Source organism: Anser cygnoides, chromosome 16 (assembly GCF_040182565.1).
Source record: "Anser cygnoides isolate HZ-2024a breed goose chromosome 16, Taihu_goose_T2T_genome, whole genome shotgun sequence".
In the NCBI taxonomy this organism is placed as follows: Eukaryota; Metazoa; Chordata; class Aves; order Anseriformes; family Anatidae; genus Anser; species Anser cygnoides.
In genome coordinates this window covers 11574638-11593245 of record NC_089888.1, presented here as the reverse complement: position 1 = coordinate 11593245, position 18608 = coordinate 11574638, and the positions used below count along the sequence as shown (strand labels likewise).

The following is an 18608-nucleotide window of genomic DNA, read 5'->3' as shown; positions in this document are numbered from 1 at the left end:
TTTTTTCCTCTTTATATGGCTCAGGATCTTCTCTTAACTTGGTGTGTTAAGCTTGTGTGGGATGAGCACTGGCACAGAGTGAATCCTTTTTGTACATTTGTAAGAGAAATTGGGAAAGTCTGTATGAAAAGCCCATGTGTTTATCTGGCTGGTCCCATGCACCATCCAGCCTTGGCACACAAACACCCCAAACAGCCCCACGTTGTGCCGCTGTCCCTACACCACCCAACCTCCGTGTCCTCTGTGCTCTTCACGTGCACCCCGAGCACAAGCTGTGGTGGCATGCCCTTGGTCACCCCGTTCAGCACCACAAATAGCCATGTTTTCCTTGCTTTGCAGACTTCCCAGTCTGGTTTTGGTTTGCTTAGACCAAATCTGTCCTACCTAATGTCTGAAATGCCCAGAGGGTCATGGTCCTAAGGCAGTAAGCTCTTGTGTTAGCTACGGGAAAAGCTTAGTGAGCAGGTGAGGGATGGTGCATAGTCCATGCTGTTTTGTGCCATCTGGATGATTAGGGTGGGATGGATCACACCAGTATTTCCTTGTACCTTACTGGGAATAAATTTTCTTTCTTAGGCTTGTATTTACTGTTGAGTGTTATTTGACAGGGCAAATATTTACCTGTGATAATGCTGCAAATCTCTATCGCTTCCACTGCGAATAATATTTCTCTGAATCAATGCTTGGCTGCGACTTCTGGATCCTCATGGATAATCACACAGAACATGACTCAGTGGAGAATTGGGGTCACTGGATGTTTGCCATGCTTCTGCGGAGAGCGGTTCCCAGGTCCTTGGTCAAGTCATGCCCTCCATGATTAATAGCAATTTGCAGTGGAGAAGTGGTGCTGGCTAGCTGTAGAGGGTTTTGTAAAAGCGGACAGTGCTTCCCCCTTCTTCCAAGAGGGGAAAGGCAGGAGAAAGCTAAAGGCTTAATTTGTGGATGCTCAATGCTTGTAGCTCCCTCCTGAGCTACCTGCACGGTGGGTTCTCGTGCAGTTTCCAGCCTGCTCGTTGCTGGATGCTTACAGCCCAAGGTGAGAGCTACTTGCTTCTCCCCTTGACCCACAGCAATTTTCAGGTGCAGCTTAAAGGCGTGTGGAGATGATGTCCCCAACTTGATGCACTGATAATTCAGGTGCTTTTCTAGGCATACGGAAGAAGATCCAGTTGTAGTGTTAAAATTCAGGTTTCCCATGCATGGGACACAGGAGGCAAGAGAGGAACCAGCTCATTCCCCTCTAAAGCTCTCAGTTCTCCCTGTGCTGTGTTCAGCTCCGTTTCCATACAGGGCACCCCTTAACTGCACCCATAAACGTGCACCGCAGAACTGCCCGCACCCTGGTCGCTCCCTTGTGACCTTCTCCTGCCACAGGAGCTGGTAGGAACCAGGGCCTTCCTCACCCATTGCTGTCCCCATGATGAAGGGGCAGAGGGAGGGAACCATGGCACAGAAAGGGTGGTAGAGAAGCTGCATGGCGTAAGGGACACGTCTCTCCATGTCCCCACACCCCTCCATCCTCAGCCTGCGAATCTGTTGGTGGATGGAGGTGGTCTTTGTCGCTGGGACCTCTGTTCAAGCTCAGATTTCAGGAACGGTTTTTAAACACGGCTCTGATGCTGTGGGAGATGGGCTGTATCCACTGCAATGCCATCCTGCAGCACTGCAGGGTGAGCCGGTCCATGCCCTGCAGCACAGCGCCCATAGCCTGGGCACAGAGACACGTGGGGACCTGCCGGCGAGGAGGGAGTCAGGAAAGTGGCATCTCAGAGACGGGTAGCATCTCTGAGAGATGCTTGGTCAGATGCTTGGTCAGAGATGGGTGGCATCTCTGGGAGAGAGGGCCTGGTCCTGCTTCTCCATCCTTCGCTTTGAGGGGTCCGACCTTCAAAGCAGTGTCCGGCTGCCCTGCAGCGCGAGCCGAGGCTTGGCAAGTAGAGGCTTGTTGTTTCAGCTGATTTCAGTGTTTTAATTTGAAGGGAAATAATGTGTAATCACAACAACTGTCATCCGCTTGTCAGCGGAAAAGCCTAGATCTCCCGTGTCTGCTGTGTGCACCGCGACGGGCAGCCTTTTAGCAGGGCGAGCTTCCCCGCGCTTGCCTTTGGAGTCCTGGTGGGATGAATGGGCTCCGACCAGCTCACTAATCTAATTTGTAATGTATCCTTATAACGTATAATTGGCTGTTTAATTTAATTCAAATTAGCATAAGAATAGAAAACAGAATCTGCAGCAGAGCCCGCGTGGTGGTGGGAAGGGGCGTTGGATGTCGCTGGCAGGAGACTCGAGGCGACGGCTTCTGTGCACGCGCCGCGAGACCACCCTTGGTGGGCACGGATACGTCCCCTCAGCCGTGCCTGTAGTCACCAGGTGCCACAATAAACCATCCCCCTGTCCCACCCTTCCGAGTATCTGTCTGCCTCCTCTCCCTTCCCTATCTTCCTAGCGATCTCTTTAAAACACATATAGCGTAAAGGCAGCCTGTTTTGGAAAATCGCTCTTCGTGGTGCGGTGCGAAAGCTGGCAGGCGCCGAGGCTGATTATGTTGATTGGATATTGTCTAATCTGATTTTGATTGTGTACAGCTTTGATTGTAATTTTGATATGTCTGCACAATACTGTAGCTCTTCGGAAAACTTTGTGAGTTAAACAGAGCTTTTTTTTTTTTGCTTTTTTTTTTTTTTCCCAGGCTGAGAAGAGCAGGGGCAGGAACGTGCAGGGGGGAGCGGGGCTTTCATGCTCCTCGCAAAACCGCCTCAAAGCCCTTTCGTGAGCTGCTCTGCAGCAACACGAGCAACTTGTAGTTTTGAAGAGAGCTTTAGGAAACTTTGAGTGGGTTTTACATAATTTAGTTAAGTACAGCAAAGCCACTTGCTTATATACCTGATACCAAAATAAACCAGTTGGAGGAACAAGTTTGCTGTGCAATGATTTATTTAAATCCCTTTCCATAAAGCACCGAGTGAAATCCTCTTAAATAACTGGGGAAGAATTGATATACCTCGAAGAGTGTAGCCCAAGCGAAAACTTTACTAGACGTATTAAATGGGATATGTCTGTCTGCTTTTGTGTGCAGCCTGTCATCCCCCTTACCTTTCCAGCACAATGCCACTGCTAGACAGAAGCTGGCTGGAAAAACAGCTGGGCTTGAATTTCCCCTGAACAATAACTGTTGGTACAGAGCTAGCTTAGCCCTGGCTCTGTCTTATATTTCTCGTGTACTCATATTTCCCCAAAGCTAGTAGGAATTTCATGTGAACGTGAGCAGTCATCTGGTATGTGCAGCATATGCGCTCTTCTCTGTTTTTATGACAGGACGAGGGGAGACAAGAGGTGTGTTTCACCTCAGCTGCCTCTCCTACTGACTTCTGAATTCTGGTTAAATATGTGTTTTGTTTTATTTTATTAAGGGTTTTCTCCCTGCAGCCTGGGGTGATGAAGAGCACGAACCTGAGTGTGAGCTCTGGGGCAATGGATTAATAAAGCCTGCAATGTTCAACTGGTTTTGCACACGTCTGGGGTTTTGCTCTTAAATCGAGTATTAAGTCAAAATCCAACCATGAAACTAGGTGATCTGAGAAATTTAGCTTAAAATCCATGTGTGTAATACTATGGCTAATCAGAATTTCATATGCTATAATAATACGTGAAACAGTAGATGTTTAGAATAAGCCCCCTCTGCCAGACACTCGTTATATTCTGCTTTGATAATTAATAATTTTGGATAGACTCACACTTAAGTTATGAAGCAAATATGTTTTTGTCTGATGTGAAAACTCTTGCAGAGGTACAATAATATCTTCTTTTCGTTGGGATGCTTAAATGTATACAGACCTCCAGAAAACATGGGAAGCAAAAGGACCAACATCTCTGCACCTTCATGGTGAGCTTGAGGGAGCACCGGTAGGGAGCAGAGGGCGTGCTTATCTAAACCGGATCTGGATCAGGCTGTAAGGAAGGACAAACCTCCATGTGGGGCACCACCAGGCAATCCTTCTGTAGAGGAGTTTAGAAGTTGTGCTAATGGGTTGCAGCAGGGGTGAGGAGGGCAGTGAGGGATGTTGCAGAAGGATTGGAGGCTTGCAAGAACCCGTGGTGTCCCACAGCAGATAGTGCAGTTCTCACTGCCTGGCTCCTGCGTGGTTACGACCTGCTGATGTCCAGGGCTGGAGCTGTCTCTTTTATTACACCAAAGATGTTTTCACTAGAATGTGCTTTTGTGCTTCTTGCACAAATAACCATTTTTATTTGCTGGAGCGACAAGGCAGTGACACGTTGCAAAATGTCTTTTTTGTGTTTTAGACATACAATGGTCAGAATGAGAATAACGAGGACTATGAAATCCCACCCATAACGCCTCCCAATCTCCCCGACCCTTCGCTCCTGCATTTGGTGGACCACGAAACTGGATATCACTCCCTGTGCCACAGCCTGCCTCCGAACAGCCTGATACCCGCCTACCCCTACCAGAACATGGACCTGCCAGCCATCATGGTCTCCAACATGTTGAGTCAGGACGGGCATCTTCTCTCCAGCCAGCTACCCACGGTCAGTGACTTTCCCCTCTTTTTACCTTTTGTTAAAGCCACTCTGTGCATCGTGCTGTGAGCTGATTGAATGGAGAAGGACATTAATGAGGGGGTGTTTGCACCAGGGGCTGGGAAGGGCCGGTGATGCAGCTTTGCCTTGCTGCACTACCACCCACTGCTGTTGATGACTGTGTTCATGGTGCCAATTTTGTTTCCAACTTGATGTTTTCCCAAGCCCTGATAATTGCCCAAGAGCAGGCGGGAGGGTTGTTTTCCTCCGGGTTTGTAACATCCTCACTGAACCGAGCCCCACGTGGCCAGCAGGAGCCCCCTGCTTGTCACCCCTGCCCCACGAAGGGAGAGCTTCCCTATTGATTTCGAGGAGACCAAGATCCCTCCTTGCACTTGCAAGCTCAAGTTGCCTTTTGGCTCACACCATGGTAAGGTGATACCTTGCAAAGTTTCAAATGATGCTTCCATAGGAATAAATAAAAAGGGAATAGTGAAGTAAAGGCAGCTCTGGGAAGAATCTTTGGGGCTAATTAGACCTTAGGACTTTTCTGTAGAGGCAGCACTGAGGAAAGGTTGTGACTTGGTTTTGACACCGGTATTGAATTAATGCTGGAGCTGTTTAATAATATTTTCCTCTTTAGCACATTTAGACCTATGGTTAGTTTTCTATGTTGTTTCTCTAAGATCATTGATTTTCATGGGTGCTGTTGAAAGGCATCGATATCAAACAGAGTTAATTTTACTTATTAGCATTGCCTGCAAGCCTGCAACTGTGCTAGCTAGAGAGCATTTGGTGTCGATTGCTTGAATAGATAATGGTCTGAAAGGTAGTGATATTTAAATATTTAAGTGGGATATTATCTCTTAGTCTAGGAAAATCCCAAGGCTTTCTAAAGTCTTGGTGCGTCTCCAAGTTGCGTGGTTAGTGTGTTTAAGAAAAATATCATCTTCTGCCCATCAATATTGAACACAGGCATATATCTATGAAATTAAATATTACTTAGGTCTCTGTGTTAGCTTTTAGGTTCTTAGGTGATTAAAACATTCATTTCTGAGACAAAAAGAGTCAATTTCAGATGAAATATTTTTCCCTAGTTTAATTTAAAGCACAGCCCCCTTTTCCTGACCCCTATTTTCATAACACGATAATTTTATCCTGTGTTGATCGTCTCATTTTTGAGAGGTGATATTGCACTTATAAATCACTTTCTAAAATACCTAAAGAAACAAGAACAGTGGGATTTATTAAGCAGCTTCTGTACGTCTGAAATAATTTATTTTGGAGTAGTCCTTGGGAAATGTTCTCTTTCTTATTTTATGGTACTGTTTTACAAATGCAGCATTGTGACAATAAATCAGGACTGAACCAGAGAAGATAAGAAGGGGACTTAGTGGGCTGTAAACATAGAATAGAGAGATTAAGATTTGTTTGCCCCTTACCACTAAAATAAAAAATCCAGTGAACCCTGAATTTTCCAGCCAATAGCAAATCGAAAGTGTTTAGTTTTGAGTGGAAACCTCTGGAGCCGTAATACATCTTCAAAGGTCCCAGCAGCAAAGGAAGTAGATCAGGGAGTGAACTGTGTTGCAGTTTTAGGTCAAAATTAAATCTTGCCTTACCTTCCCACCAAAGCCTTTTTTCCATACCGTCATATTTGAACTGCAGAAACAGCTTCTAGCCCTTTTCTTCATTACCAGCTCTGGTTTTGGTTGCCCAAAATTGAGCCCCCGTCACTCCAACACAGCCCGAAAATGTAGGATCCATCCCACAGCACATGTGTAGTTCCATAATTCCTATTGGCATTAATGGGGGCATGCACATGAAGAAAAACTAAAACCCAAGAGACAGAACAGGTTTTTAAACCGATATCATAAATACCTCCTGCCCGCGTGCCCGCTGAGCCATAGCCCTCTTGGTGATGGCCTCATGAAGATGCTTCAAGCATCACTGCTGGGCATCGCAGGACATGACCTGCTCCAAACCTGCCCAAAAGTTCACCACATTCAGGTGGGTGTTTGCAGCAGGAAAACTCCAGATCAAAACAGGGGCTTGTTTGTTTGCACTTCCAAAAAGAAGAGGATGTTTTGTGACACAGGCAGGGATGAGAAGCCCAGCTGGGAGTGCTGCAGAGGAGGCACGTGGAGGTTTTGCCTTTGGTCCAGGACAGATGCTGCGTTGTAGTTAGTACTGCTTTTTGTACACACGGCTATTGGGCCTGGAGCACAAGTCCTGTGAGGAGCGGCTGAGGGAGCTGGGGTTGTTTGGTCTGGAGAAGAGGAGGCTCAGGGGAGACCGCATTGCTCTCTGCAACTACCTGAAAGGAAGGTGTGGGGAGCTGGGGGTCGGCCTCTTCTCACAGGTAACCAGTGATAGGACTAGAGGGAATGGCCTCAAGTTGGACCAAGGGAGGTTCAGGTTGGAAATGAGGGGACATTTCTTCTCAGAAAGAGCGGTCAGGCACTGGGACGGGTTGCCCAGGGAGGTGGTGGAGACACCGTCGCTGGGGGTGTTCAAGGGAAGGTTGGACGTGGTGCTTAGATACAGGGTTTAGTGGGTGACATTGGTGGTAGGGGGATGGTTGGACCAGATGATGTTGGAGGTCTATTCCAACCTTAGTGATTCAATGATTCTATGATTCTTGCCTTGGATGCCCTGTCTTTTGGTTGGAATACAATAACGATGAGCAATTCAAGGTAAAATGTTTAGAGATGGTAAGACTTCTCCTCTAAAATAGTAGCTAGAGCTTTGGGATTTTTTAAGGCATCCTCATGAAAAATCTCAGGCTGCTGAAAAAACATGAGCAAGGACAGTGGGGATGGAGCACGCTTTGCTCTGCTCTGCCCCATGCACGAGCTCGACCTTTCTATCATGTGGTCCTTGGCCACTGTTTCTGTCACTTTATTTCCTTATTACTATTTTCCGTCAGTTTTTACAAGTCCAGGAACTTTTCAGACACTGAAGATGGGATGAAGGGACATGGAGGGGAGAAGGGATGGGTGAAAAAGAGAGATAGCCGAAGATGTGAGGTTAAGACCAATGGAGCAGGGAGGAGGCAGGACTGGATCACTTGGGGGATGCATGTTATATTTGTGTTGGTCACAATAAACAGTTGGAAAATTCTTAATACAGCAGGTTATTTTCTACTGCCCTCTTCTTTTTTGCTATGGGAAAAGAGGAGGAACGGTTGGAGGGAAAGGAAATAGGAGAGATGTGATTTTCATTGAGTAATGGGAATACTTAGAAAAAAAAAAAAAGAGGGAAAAAGATGTGTTTTCCTTGGAAAGAAAATGGCTTTGCCCACTGTGAGCATCCTCTCGGCTTTATGGTGTGGACAAGCAACTGTTGAGCCCTCAGTGGGGCAGGTTCTGCTGGGGACCTGGGGGGATGTGGGTGAAAGCAGGGAAACGCCATGCGTCGTTGGGGATAGCCAGTGAGGCGGGCTGCCTGCTGGGCGAAGGAACTGTTGTGAATAAATGAGATTTCAGAAGGTATTTTGCAGAACATATTTGACAGAAGCAAAGGGCGATCAAGGTCAGAGCCCAGGAATCTCCAGCACAGCGCAAACATATTTCCATAAATATTAGATAACGGTGTCTCTGCTCATCAGGTGGGACAGTGCCCAGCCCTGGGCGCTGTGCCCTTCTCTGCCAGGGCTGGGTGAAATATGGCTCAGCCGTGTGCTTTTGCATGGGGGAGGGATCATTTTGGACATCCCAGTTGGCAGCTGTTAGGAGCAAACATGGGCTTCGTCATGGGCTTGATCAGAGAGACTGACAGCTGTCGGCGCATCTCCACTTCCCTGGTGCTTCTCACACTGAGAGATCTCCTTGGCTTTATTTGAGAAGCACTGGTAGCTGTGTGTGAGCCACCCAAAATCATCCTCCGGGGCTCTTCAGCTCTGCCAGAGGAGGCCAGCAGCCCGTGCAGGTCATCGCTGAGATGGAGGCATGCGAACTATACACAAAAGTGCCACCGTACTGGTTGCTTGCTGTCCCCTTACTGGGAAGAGAAGGGGCGATGGAGGGGTTGGAAAGCAAAACCCTCCCTTGGGCTCAGTGGAATGACTTTTTTTGCTATCTGCAAGCTGATGCATCAGCTCGAGAGGGAAAGAAAAAAAAAAAGATGCCAGAAACATCCTGGAAGTTTTTTCATTTCAGTTTGAGCAAAACCAGATCGTGTGAAAAATATTCAAAATCCCCAGCGGTGAAAAGCATGTTCATGGTGTAAAAAATGTCAAATTTCTGGTTAGCTGTGGAACCTGTTTATGTATGCACTGGACTAGTGTCTTTAATTATTGTTTCCCATGGGTTCCCTCCAGAGAGGAGAGGGTAAAGGGGCAAAGAGTCATAGCAGCAAGGACAAATACAGCCCTGAAATTTCTGAAGAGTTAGTTGGTTGGCTTTGCAAGCCGAATAGCTGTTTTCTAGCACTACGGGGCTTTTCTGTGGAACAGAAAGAAAAAAAATAGATAAGCGAACAAGAAAAATCTCAGCAGTAACACACCTGCCTGCCTCCCACATGAGAAAAGGAAACGAAAAGCAGCACCTCCTCAGAGCTGCGGCATGTGTGCCCTGGCAGTGGGGATGGCATCCTGGGGACTAGCATCCTCCTGGGTCACCAGCACTTCTTTCCAACCCGATCTGGGTCAGGTGAGGGCAGTGGGAATCCCAGCACTGTGCTCCGGGTACTGCAGGATCCGACCCTCAGCTGCAGGATCGCGGCCAAGCCGCTCGGTGCTGGACGTGGCTGCATGGAGTGTAGCTCTGTAGGCGCTACAACTGTTCTGGTGGGCAATATAGCTTACATGCTGTGGGTAAATACTTCCAATACGTAAATATTTCAATAATCTTAAATCACTGCCTGGGGAAGTAAGTCCCGAGGAATAAGCCGTGTTCCGGCGCAGCGTGCGTGCGTGCAGCAGCGCCAGGCGATGCGCGCCGGCCGGCAGCACCGAGTTACCGGCATCCCCCGAGCTCCAGCCCCGGCTAACTTCGCACTGGCAGTTTTGTGTTGTGTGCTTTAGGTTTTGACTAATTTGGGTTTCTGCTTATTAATGGCTCGCGGTTTAAAAACTAAACTCCCAGACACGAGCCCTTGGTGGAAAATAGTAACGATGCAACCGTACGTGAAGGGTTCTTTGTATTAAACAGAGCCCTGTTTGCAATTCCCTGCTAGTGTTTTTCTCAGAGGCAATAAATGAAAGAAATATGTCTTTTTAAATTTTATAAAACTCAGAAAAATGGTTTTAAACAGCTTTTCTTCACCTCCTATAATTATTTATTTTCAAACAGTCCTTCAGGGTAATGTTCCGTTTTCTTATTTCACACTCCTTTTTCTCATAAATGAACCATCACTTCAATAAATCATTATGAAAACAGAGACTAACACAAACCCTGAAAGGTTGAAAGATTTATGTAACACATTTATGTTTTCCATTTTCTCATTCTGGTACTCCACTGCTAAAGCTAAGCTAATAAAAGCTGCTATTAATATTTCTTGTTGCCTGGCAACCGCAGAGAGGGAGTAATAGCTTTAGCTAGAAAAATAGATGACCGATAAGGAAAAATTCAATTCTTTTATTATCTCAAGGGAAAATGGGCTTTTACTGGAACATTATGATGTACGAGTGCGAAGTTGAATACAAAGGATATTTTTTCAGTTGTTTTTCTATTTTTAATGAACGTTATTTTACCTTCGCGAACTCGTTTAAGGCGTTCGCCCCACCTACTTGCGAGCTTAATTTAGCAACACCCACGCGTGCTGCTGGCTCGAAGGACCCGGTGGCATTTTCTGTCGAAAGCCCCCTTCCCTCCGTGCCTCACCCCCCGAGCCGGGTTGGAGCCTGGCAGAAAAGGTGCCCAGCCACAGAGCAAATCGGGTTTGGGTGTGCTTAAAAGCAGGCCTTCTCCGAGGAAGGGGCACGGACCAATAGTTACTTTCTGAAGTTTGAGCAGCCGCAGCTGAGCTCCCGGTGCTCGCAGGGAGCACAAATGCGGCTGCTCCCAGCTGTGCTCGCGGGGTGTGGGTGCTGGTGCATGTGGGAATGGGGGGGGTCCTGCTCTCCTGCCCCTCAGCTGGGTGCGAGGGGATGTTGCCAGGCATCCCGCGGGGCGGAGGCGCCCCAGCGTCCCCCGGTGCTTGCTCCGGGGGCAGATACATCCCCAGCTCCCCTCAGCCGCTGGTCCGACCCCCCGGCTCTGGTCAGCCCCCCACAGAACAAGGACACTTAACGAGTGAATCCCCTTTGCAATACGCCAAGCTGCTTTTTCTGTTGATTCAAAATCCTATTTTTGTCTTGTGCCGTGAAGTCCCCTTCACTTCAGCATACCTCTCCTCTGGCCAGCGCTGCGGGATGGGGAGCGGGCGGGATGGGGCGCAGGCACTGCTGCCACCAGCACCTTTGTGCTCGCAGAGAGGTGCCCAGCAGGGTTTCAAGAGGGGGTTGTCCAGAAGGCAACCTGGGGAGCAGGACACTGCTCCTCTTCATGTCTTTGCCTATCTGCCCCTTGGTGCTTTGTAAAATGGGTTTTCTCTGCAGGCAGTCTCATCCCAACCACTCAGGTCCGCTGAGGAAAGAGGTTTGATGGCAGCCTCCAACTTTTATGGATGGCTGAAGGGTCGGCACATCTCAGCCCCAGGTCCCCTTCAGCATCTCTGTATGAAGAAATCTCTGAGACCTGCCATACGTACAAAGTGCTTGGTGCTTCCTGGGATCGTAGGAGACAGAGATAGCAAAGGTCATCCTGATCTTCAGAGCTTCTGCCGGTGCTAGATTCTTGCCCAGGGCATCGTGCCGTGCTGGGACAAACTCCACCTGGCATGTCACGAGGGGTGAGTTGCGTGGGATGACAGCATCCATTGGTAGGTGTCACCCTTAGGAGATTTTCCAGGTACTCACCTGTATGTTACCTTTGCTCTTACTGCACCGCTATTACTGTTCTTACTGCTGCATGCTGTTATAATAACAACGAAAATTGCACATTCCTGGGCCAGAGCCGCAGGGTATAAAACCTACAGGAGGAGATGCACCTACCTTGAAGAACTTCCTAGGGAAGTGTTAAAGTGTCCCTGCCTATGGCACCGCATCGCACCGTGCTGGAAGGGGCTGGCATGGTGGAAGCCGGTGTGTGTCTGGCTACAGAGGTGCCTCTTCTCCCTTTGGTTTTTGTTCTGCAAGCCCACTCCTGCTCATCGCTTGCCAAAACCACAGCAGGTCCGATCCTGACGCGGTGTAACCACTGCCTGCAATCCAGCAGGGTCTCTGCACCACGTGGGGATCAGGCCGAGCCGCACCTTCTAACCACTCTGTAGAAATAAATCCCCCTCGCCTCGCCTCTCCTCTCCCTGAGCTGGGCAGTGCCTTGGTGAAGAGCAGTCCCGCCAGGTGAGAGCCGCCCCATCAGCCCTAAAGGCACCGTGTCTGTCCCCGAGCGCTGTCCCCAGGCACGTGCCAGGTGAGGTGTCCCTCCTGCTTGCCCCCCACTGCACGCTCCTGATGGCGAGCGGTGCGGAACAAGTTGCTTTGCTTTTAGAGAGATTTAAAATTTTACCAATTTTAAAGCCAAACTTCTTGGGAACAATCACCGGCGCTGTAAATAAGCAGTTTGTGCAACACCAGTGAGGAGGCTCGTTGTGAACAGCATGTGTGTATTAGTAGTGTAATTAAAATACCAATTACGCCGCACCGACAGTTTGCCAAATAACTGGCTTTTGTGCACAGTAAACTTAATCACTCCTAAATCTACTCACAAGACCTGCTGCAATCTTGATGCCAAACTAGTACAACATGAAAACAGCATTTGCTAAAGCGCAGCTTCAATATTACTTTGCGTAATGGTGCTGCACTCCGTAGCTAGTATCATGTTCTGAAAATTATCTTTTAATGTACAATTTGTATTGCTGAGAAATGTCACTTACTTTGCAGACGTCTTGCCGACATAAAATCCAAGATTTATTCCTGTCATTTTTTGTCTTCTGTGCCATGTTGATAATAAGAAGCCTACTTTGTGTGTGCAATGCTCATGTCAGTTTTGAAATTTGGGGCTTCAAAAAAGACAGTAGTATAAATAAAACATGATATAAATTAAAAATATAGCGGAAAATAAAATCTGTGAGTTACAGTAGCAGATAAGATGAATACAGCATGAAGGGGGGTTTCAGAACAATATCGAGTAACTGGAAGTATTCAGAGTAAATATGTTGAAGGTGTGGGATGGACCTTTTTTAAGAACAGATTCTGATCTTAAACCATGTTCATCTCTGTATAACAGACATACAGATGGGTGCCTGTTACTTAGCCTGGTTTTAACCCTTTAGATCTGGCTTGTCTACCTCTCTGGCATGAGATTTTTTTCTTCTTTTTAGCAAACAACCCCACTTCAACAGTTTTTCTCTGTGAGGTTAAAAATGCATTTTACCCGTGTCAGAAAGTCCTGCAATGAGACCAGGACACCTCCGTGCTTTGTCAAAGGAGCAAGACGTTCAGATGAGGGTTTCTTTGGAGTCTGGGGTGTGGTTCTGGGGAAAGAGTGCCTGAGTGTTTCCAGTTCCCCATCTCCCCATGGAGGATTTGTCATTTTGGCCCCAGTAGCTGGGAGCTGATGCCTGCATGAGCTTCCCCAGCCCCCTGGGCTCTGGTGTACTTGGGAGACTGGCTCTGCCATCTCCTTCCCTGTCCCTGCCAACTCCTTCCTTCCTACACCCATTTATAAAAGAGTAGGGGATGATTTAAACACTAATAATGTTAGAAAAAATACAAAGGTTGAACAGTCAACTAGCAGTAAATGTCAGAATTACCTTCGCCCATGCAAACTTATTTGGGACATTGCAAATGTTCTCGCCTTTAATTGCAGACTGAGATGAATCATTTCAGACTATCTCTGCTTAAAGATTGGTCTTCCTTGGTGCAAAGGTCTGAGGACCTGTTTGTACCACAGAGGCCCTAACCCCTTTGGGAACAATAAGTAAAATCAGAGTGATGTGTTTCTGGGGACTCTCTGCTAACCAAGCCCCGCGTTTGGTTACGGTTAATTTGGTCACACTCGTTTAGTTGCACTAATTTCTGCATGTGAGCCAGTGGCACATACTATCTGAGGACTTCTTGTTGGCTGGGTCGCGCACGGGAAGGTATTTTCCAGGCAGCCATAATCCCCAAAGCACGTTTCTGCGTGCCTCGTCCCGTGTCCTGTTCCTGCCCACGGCACTTCTGCGGCTGCGGGGATGCAAAACGAAGCTGGGCTTTTACTGCCACTTGTCCAGGCTGGCAGTGCTGGTCCAATACAGAGCTGCTGGCTTGGCCAAAGAGGCACAGCTTGCTCCGTCCCACTGGGTGCTTGCACCATGCATTCCCCTTGTTCTCTCCGTGTTGTGCCGCGCTCTCTGCTTGGCCACATGCAATCATTTCCATGGGAACAGCGAGGAGAGGCGATGGCCGTGGGTCTGCGCCGTGCAGAAGAGCCTCTGAAAGGCACGAGATGATTTTACTGCGTGGCATCTCCTCTGCTGCGCTGCAAGCTTGTCATGCTCCCATATGCACCTACACCCCCCCTCACAACGCAACATAAAGTCATTTTGAAGTGCATCGTGCAGCTGAAAATAAAGAATAATTTGTGCCAGTTTCAACCAGCAGCACCTTGGCTGCAGGAGAACCTGTGCTGCCAGTTATCCCCGCAAATTAGCACGTCTGGCAACTCTTTGCCATCCATCTTGCACATTTTGATCAATGTTGCAGCCCCTTTTTAATTGCCCCTATCCCCTCAATCAATCATATTTATCTCCTAGCCGTCATTCGTCTCCTCTTTGCGTGCTACCAGGTTGCATTAGCCTGCTCCAGCAATTACTCATTGCCCCAGATTTTCCCCACAGAAAAGGGGGGGTCCCGTGCAACTTTTAGGCATGTTCCCAACCCAAATGCATGCTGTGCTACGTGGCTTGCTTTCAGTTGCCTTTCCAGAGGTTTCATACCCAAACGGCCCTGTCATGGCTGGGTTGGGAGGCTGCAGCTCAGCTGCCACGAGCACATGCCCGGGGCAGGAGAGCACAAAAGGATGGAAATTTCCACAGCTTTTGTTTCAGCCATAGAGGTTATGATGACTATTCACTGCTGTAGGTGTGTGCACATCGAGTACGTCTTTTTTATTATTTAAATGGGAGCCATTTTTAGAGGCAAATAACCGAAAGTGCTTACAATAAAAACAATAGGCTGGAGCAGGCTTTGTTGTGCAACGGGGAGATCAAAGAGCTCCACCAGCCACGCGGCTGAGCACTGCGAGTGAAGGGAGAGAGGGTTTCTAATTGCTAGGTAAGATTTCCTCAGCTGGTAAATATAAATGGCAATCCTAGCCTTTTATAGGAGTTTCCTCCTGCCTGTGGACTCGGTGGGGTTTGCTGTCAGTGTGAATGATGGCAGAGAACGAGCAAGAACATGGAAGGGAATCTTCAGCCAGATTTCCCTTTCTTCACCCCAAATCTTGGCCGTGGGGTGGCTGTGAAGCTGGGTAGGTCCAGCTGCCAAATTCACAGCCCCCCAGAAGACCAAAAGGGTTGAACCTCCAAAGAGCACAGCTCCCAGCAGTCCTCCCCTCTGCCTCACTGGTACAGGCTGAAACGCTTCCCATCCCCACAGCCCAGGGAAAATCAAAGTTACCGTTTAAATGAAGAATGCTGCTTGAGTCCTGCCTCTGTGAAGAGGTGTGGGATGCAATGTCAAGAGAAATTATAATGATTGCTACAGATGCAGCTTGTCACGGAAAGAGAAAAATGTTTCTGCATCTGATGCATGGCAGTGAGCCAGTTGGTAATGTTATATGTCCAAGTGTTTCACTTTGGCTCCGCCGGCTGGAAAGCATTCCTTAATGCTCTGCCTGGCTGTTATATTTGTCTCTCAGCTCTGCAGAATCCCATTACGAACCGTCCTTTTACACCATGGAAATTGTTTGGTCTCTCCGACCGGCCGTGTGAGGGAAGAAGAGGTGTATTGCTGCAATTCCTCAACATCTGTAGAAATTGCCAGCGTTATACTTCTCACTTACCTGTCCTGCAGTGGGCATTTCTCATTACAGATCGAGATGTCCTGTGAGCCGCACGAGGAAGCTGGTGACCACCTTGGGTGTTGCGGTGCTTGGGGAGCTCTTGGGGTGGCTGGCAAGCTGGGAGAGTGGCTCCTGCTTGTGGTGAGAGGCAAAGGCGGGTGGATTTGGGGTGAATGAGGTGTTCCAGCAAGCCGATGGAATAGGAAGAGCGGGGCCGGTCAGGAAATGGCTGCCCTGGTCAGGAACATTTTCTGTGGAGGAGGAGCACGTTTTGCCCAACTCTTTATGTTGTTGTTTTCTGCCTAGCGTTCGAAAGAGCAGCGCTTAGAGACCCTCGCGCACCGAGATTTGGGGGTGTCTCTCATGGTTCTGCTGTGGCCCTGGGTGCTGTGTTCGTGCTGTGTTATTTATGATGCGGGATGTAAGCAGTGCGGGACAAAGCTGGGGGGTGACCCAGAATCGGATGTATTTGGAACAGAGAAAGGATGCTCTGCCTTGTCCTCCTGGGGGTCGTTGGTTGCCCACTGTGCAGCAGAGCTTCACCCCCTCGTGACGCCCTGCAGCAGGAGATGCTCTGCAGCACCTCTGAAGATTTGCCCTAAAAATGAAAACCAAGCGGTGGAGGCCCAGGCAGGAAGAAAACATTTCTTTCATCCTTCCCAAATGACTGAACTGGTGGAGTACTGGCTGTACTGGGACCCAGACAGATCACGCCAGGGAATTTGCAAGGTGGGTTACAGATACCCCAGTATCTGTACGGGTACGCAGGGCACGGCCGCTTTGTAACTTCATTCTTTTATAACCCAGCATCTGCGGCTGTGCCATGCTGCTTTACAAGGCAGAAATCCAATTCCTGAAGGGACGGAAGCCAAAGTTCAGCACGGAGCATTATGCCCTGATGGGGGTGTTGTGTTAATGCCAAGTGGAAGAGCAATATCTCTGCTGATTTATAGGATGTGTGCATGTGTGGCTAAGCAGCGTGGCTCTGTAAACGTTTCCTCTGCTAACCTGGTGATTATTTGTCTTGTGGTAAGGACCGGTTCTGCCAGGCTGGCTGCGGAAGGGGCTGTCCTGTGGAGTAGCACAGGGTCTAGCATGGGGGATTTTTAAAAGTAATTTTTCTGCGGCTTCTCACAATCCCAGAGATGAGATGTGATCTAACACGACTTCTCTGCTGTGAATTTCCACAGAATTTAAAAGGAGAAAAAGCCTGGATCTGCTAGGATCACACGGATGTGCACTTCCAAGCCACATCCCGCAAGGAATGGTTTGTGTCTCCGTGTCTGTACACGCTGCTGTTGTGCGGTCGTGCCCTCAGGTTTGCACAGAAAACCGTGTCCGTGTAAACCCTGCCTTTTGACTTTGTGCTTCGGGTTGAAAATCCAGGACTAAGTCGAGCCTCTTTTGAGAACATAGGTTTCATGATCCGTAATGGGTGACTGGGGCTGGAATTCTCTCCAGTGAGCGCTCGCCGCCTCCCCTTTCCCTGTACTTTCCCAGTGAAGCAGCAAAGCCGGGCACAGCACAGTGGATTGGGTTCGGTCCGCGGCAGCTCGGCCACGCCGAGTTGTTTGAGCCACTTGCCGGGAAGCACAGTGCTTCTCTGCGAGTGGAAGCGCCCACGAATCTAACATTGATTTTTACTTTGGCCCACGAACGGGCAAAGGGCTTAGCTATTGCAGCCTGTTTTTTGCTCTCGTGCCCTCTGGGTGATGCTGAAGCCCATCCGCTGCCCTCGGAGGTGCGTGCGTGGAAGCGGAGCCGGCTCCCTGCCTGGGGGGAGTCGGGAGCGGAGCCCTCAAGAAAATTTTAAATCCCACTCCACTGTATCCCTGTTTTTGCAGTGTTCGTGTTGTGCAGGAAGCTGGCCATACGGTCACAATGAATAGGTGTGAGGAAGCAGCCAGCAGTGCTTTAACACCCAGTCAATCCCTTGGCACACTCGGATGCCACGTACCCCACGAATAGTGGTAGCTGGGCTTCGGCTATAGCTTACATTTAAAGTTCACCGGGGAAAAATTAGATGAATAACTACAATTATTGCTGTAGCAAGATGGTTCCTTTGTAGTACATAATCTACTGTAATTTAAAAAACATGGATCATTAAAATCAATACATATTGCAACCAGACTTCATGAGCTCGAGTCTCACTCTCACAAAGACGTGTCAGTCTCACCAAGAGCTGAGAGCCAAAGTTATGGAAAACAGCCCTAGCTCAAGGAAGGTTGGGCTTAATATTTCCTCCAAGAAACCTTTTTCTAGCTCACTTCTTCCCTGTGTTGATCACTGGATAGAAATGCAAGTATTTAACATGAGCGTAGCAGATTTCTGCAAAATTCAGCGTGGAAATAGGGCAGCCAACAGCGCCGCTAAGCACACGAGACGTGAGCGGCGTCTTGTTTATGGGGTTGTAACAAGCTTCTGCGCACAAAGCTCAGCTTTATGGCCCAAAGCCTCAGCTGGGAGCGTGGCTCAGGGGCGCTTCCAGAGGACCTGTGCCTGCCAGCTCAGGGCTGATACAGCAACACCTGCATAGCACTCCGTGGGGAACACTGAGGGCACCTGGCCACACTGCAAATGGACATTTAGGTGGCTTCAAAGCCCAACAGACCAAAAACATGCGGACAGAAAGGAGAAATCCGCTGCCGTGATGGAGATGAGGCTAGAGGCACTGAGTATAGACAGTGCTGGAGGGTCTGACAAGGGAGTTTTGAAAAGTTCTTAAGAGATAGTAGCTTACAGAGTCCTTAGGGGAAAAAATAAACAAATACAAAGAAATACCAGGTTTTGCATCAGAAGCCAAGAATAAGGTTGCCAGGTGCTGGGCAGTGTCAGGTTGAGTCATGAACAGAAAAACTGCTAAGCAATGAGCCTGGCCATTTTGTTAGAAACATTGCGAATCTGGAAAATGCCAACGGCAATAAGCCAGCCTTGTGGAGTGAGAGACGGGGTGGGAGTCCCTCGCCCAGCCTGAATTAGTCACCCAGCTTTCTGTGGCAGTGGAGAGGCAGAGGCTCTTTTGGAGTGTAGCCCACT

At 48.5% G+C, this 18608-nt stretch overlaps 1 protein-coding gene across 3 annotated transcripts in view; it reads left to right on the top strand.

Moving 5' to 3' along the window:
- Positions 1-18608, top strand: part of TOX2 (TOX high mobility group box family member 2) — a 131546-nt gene that overhangs the window by 71861 nt on the left and 41077 nt on the right. For all 3 annotated transcript variants that reach the window (XM_066978174.1, XM_066978175.1, XM_048080673.2), the window contains exon 3: positions 4303-4548. In XM_066978174.1, coding sequence (XP_066834275.1) covers positions 4303-4548 — 246 coding nt within the window. The remainder of the gene's footprint in view (positions 1-4302; positions 4549-18608) is intronic.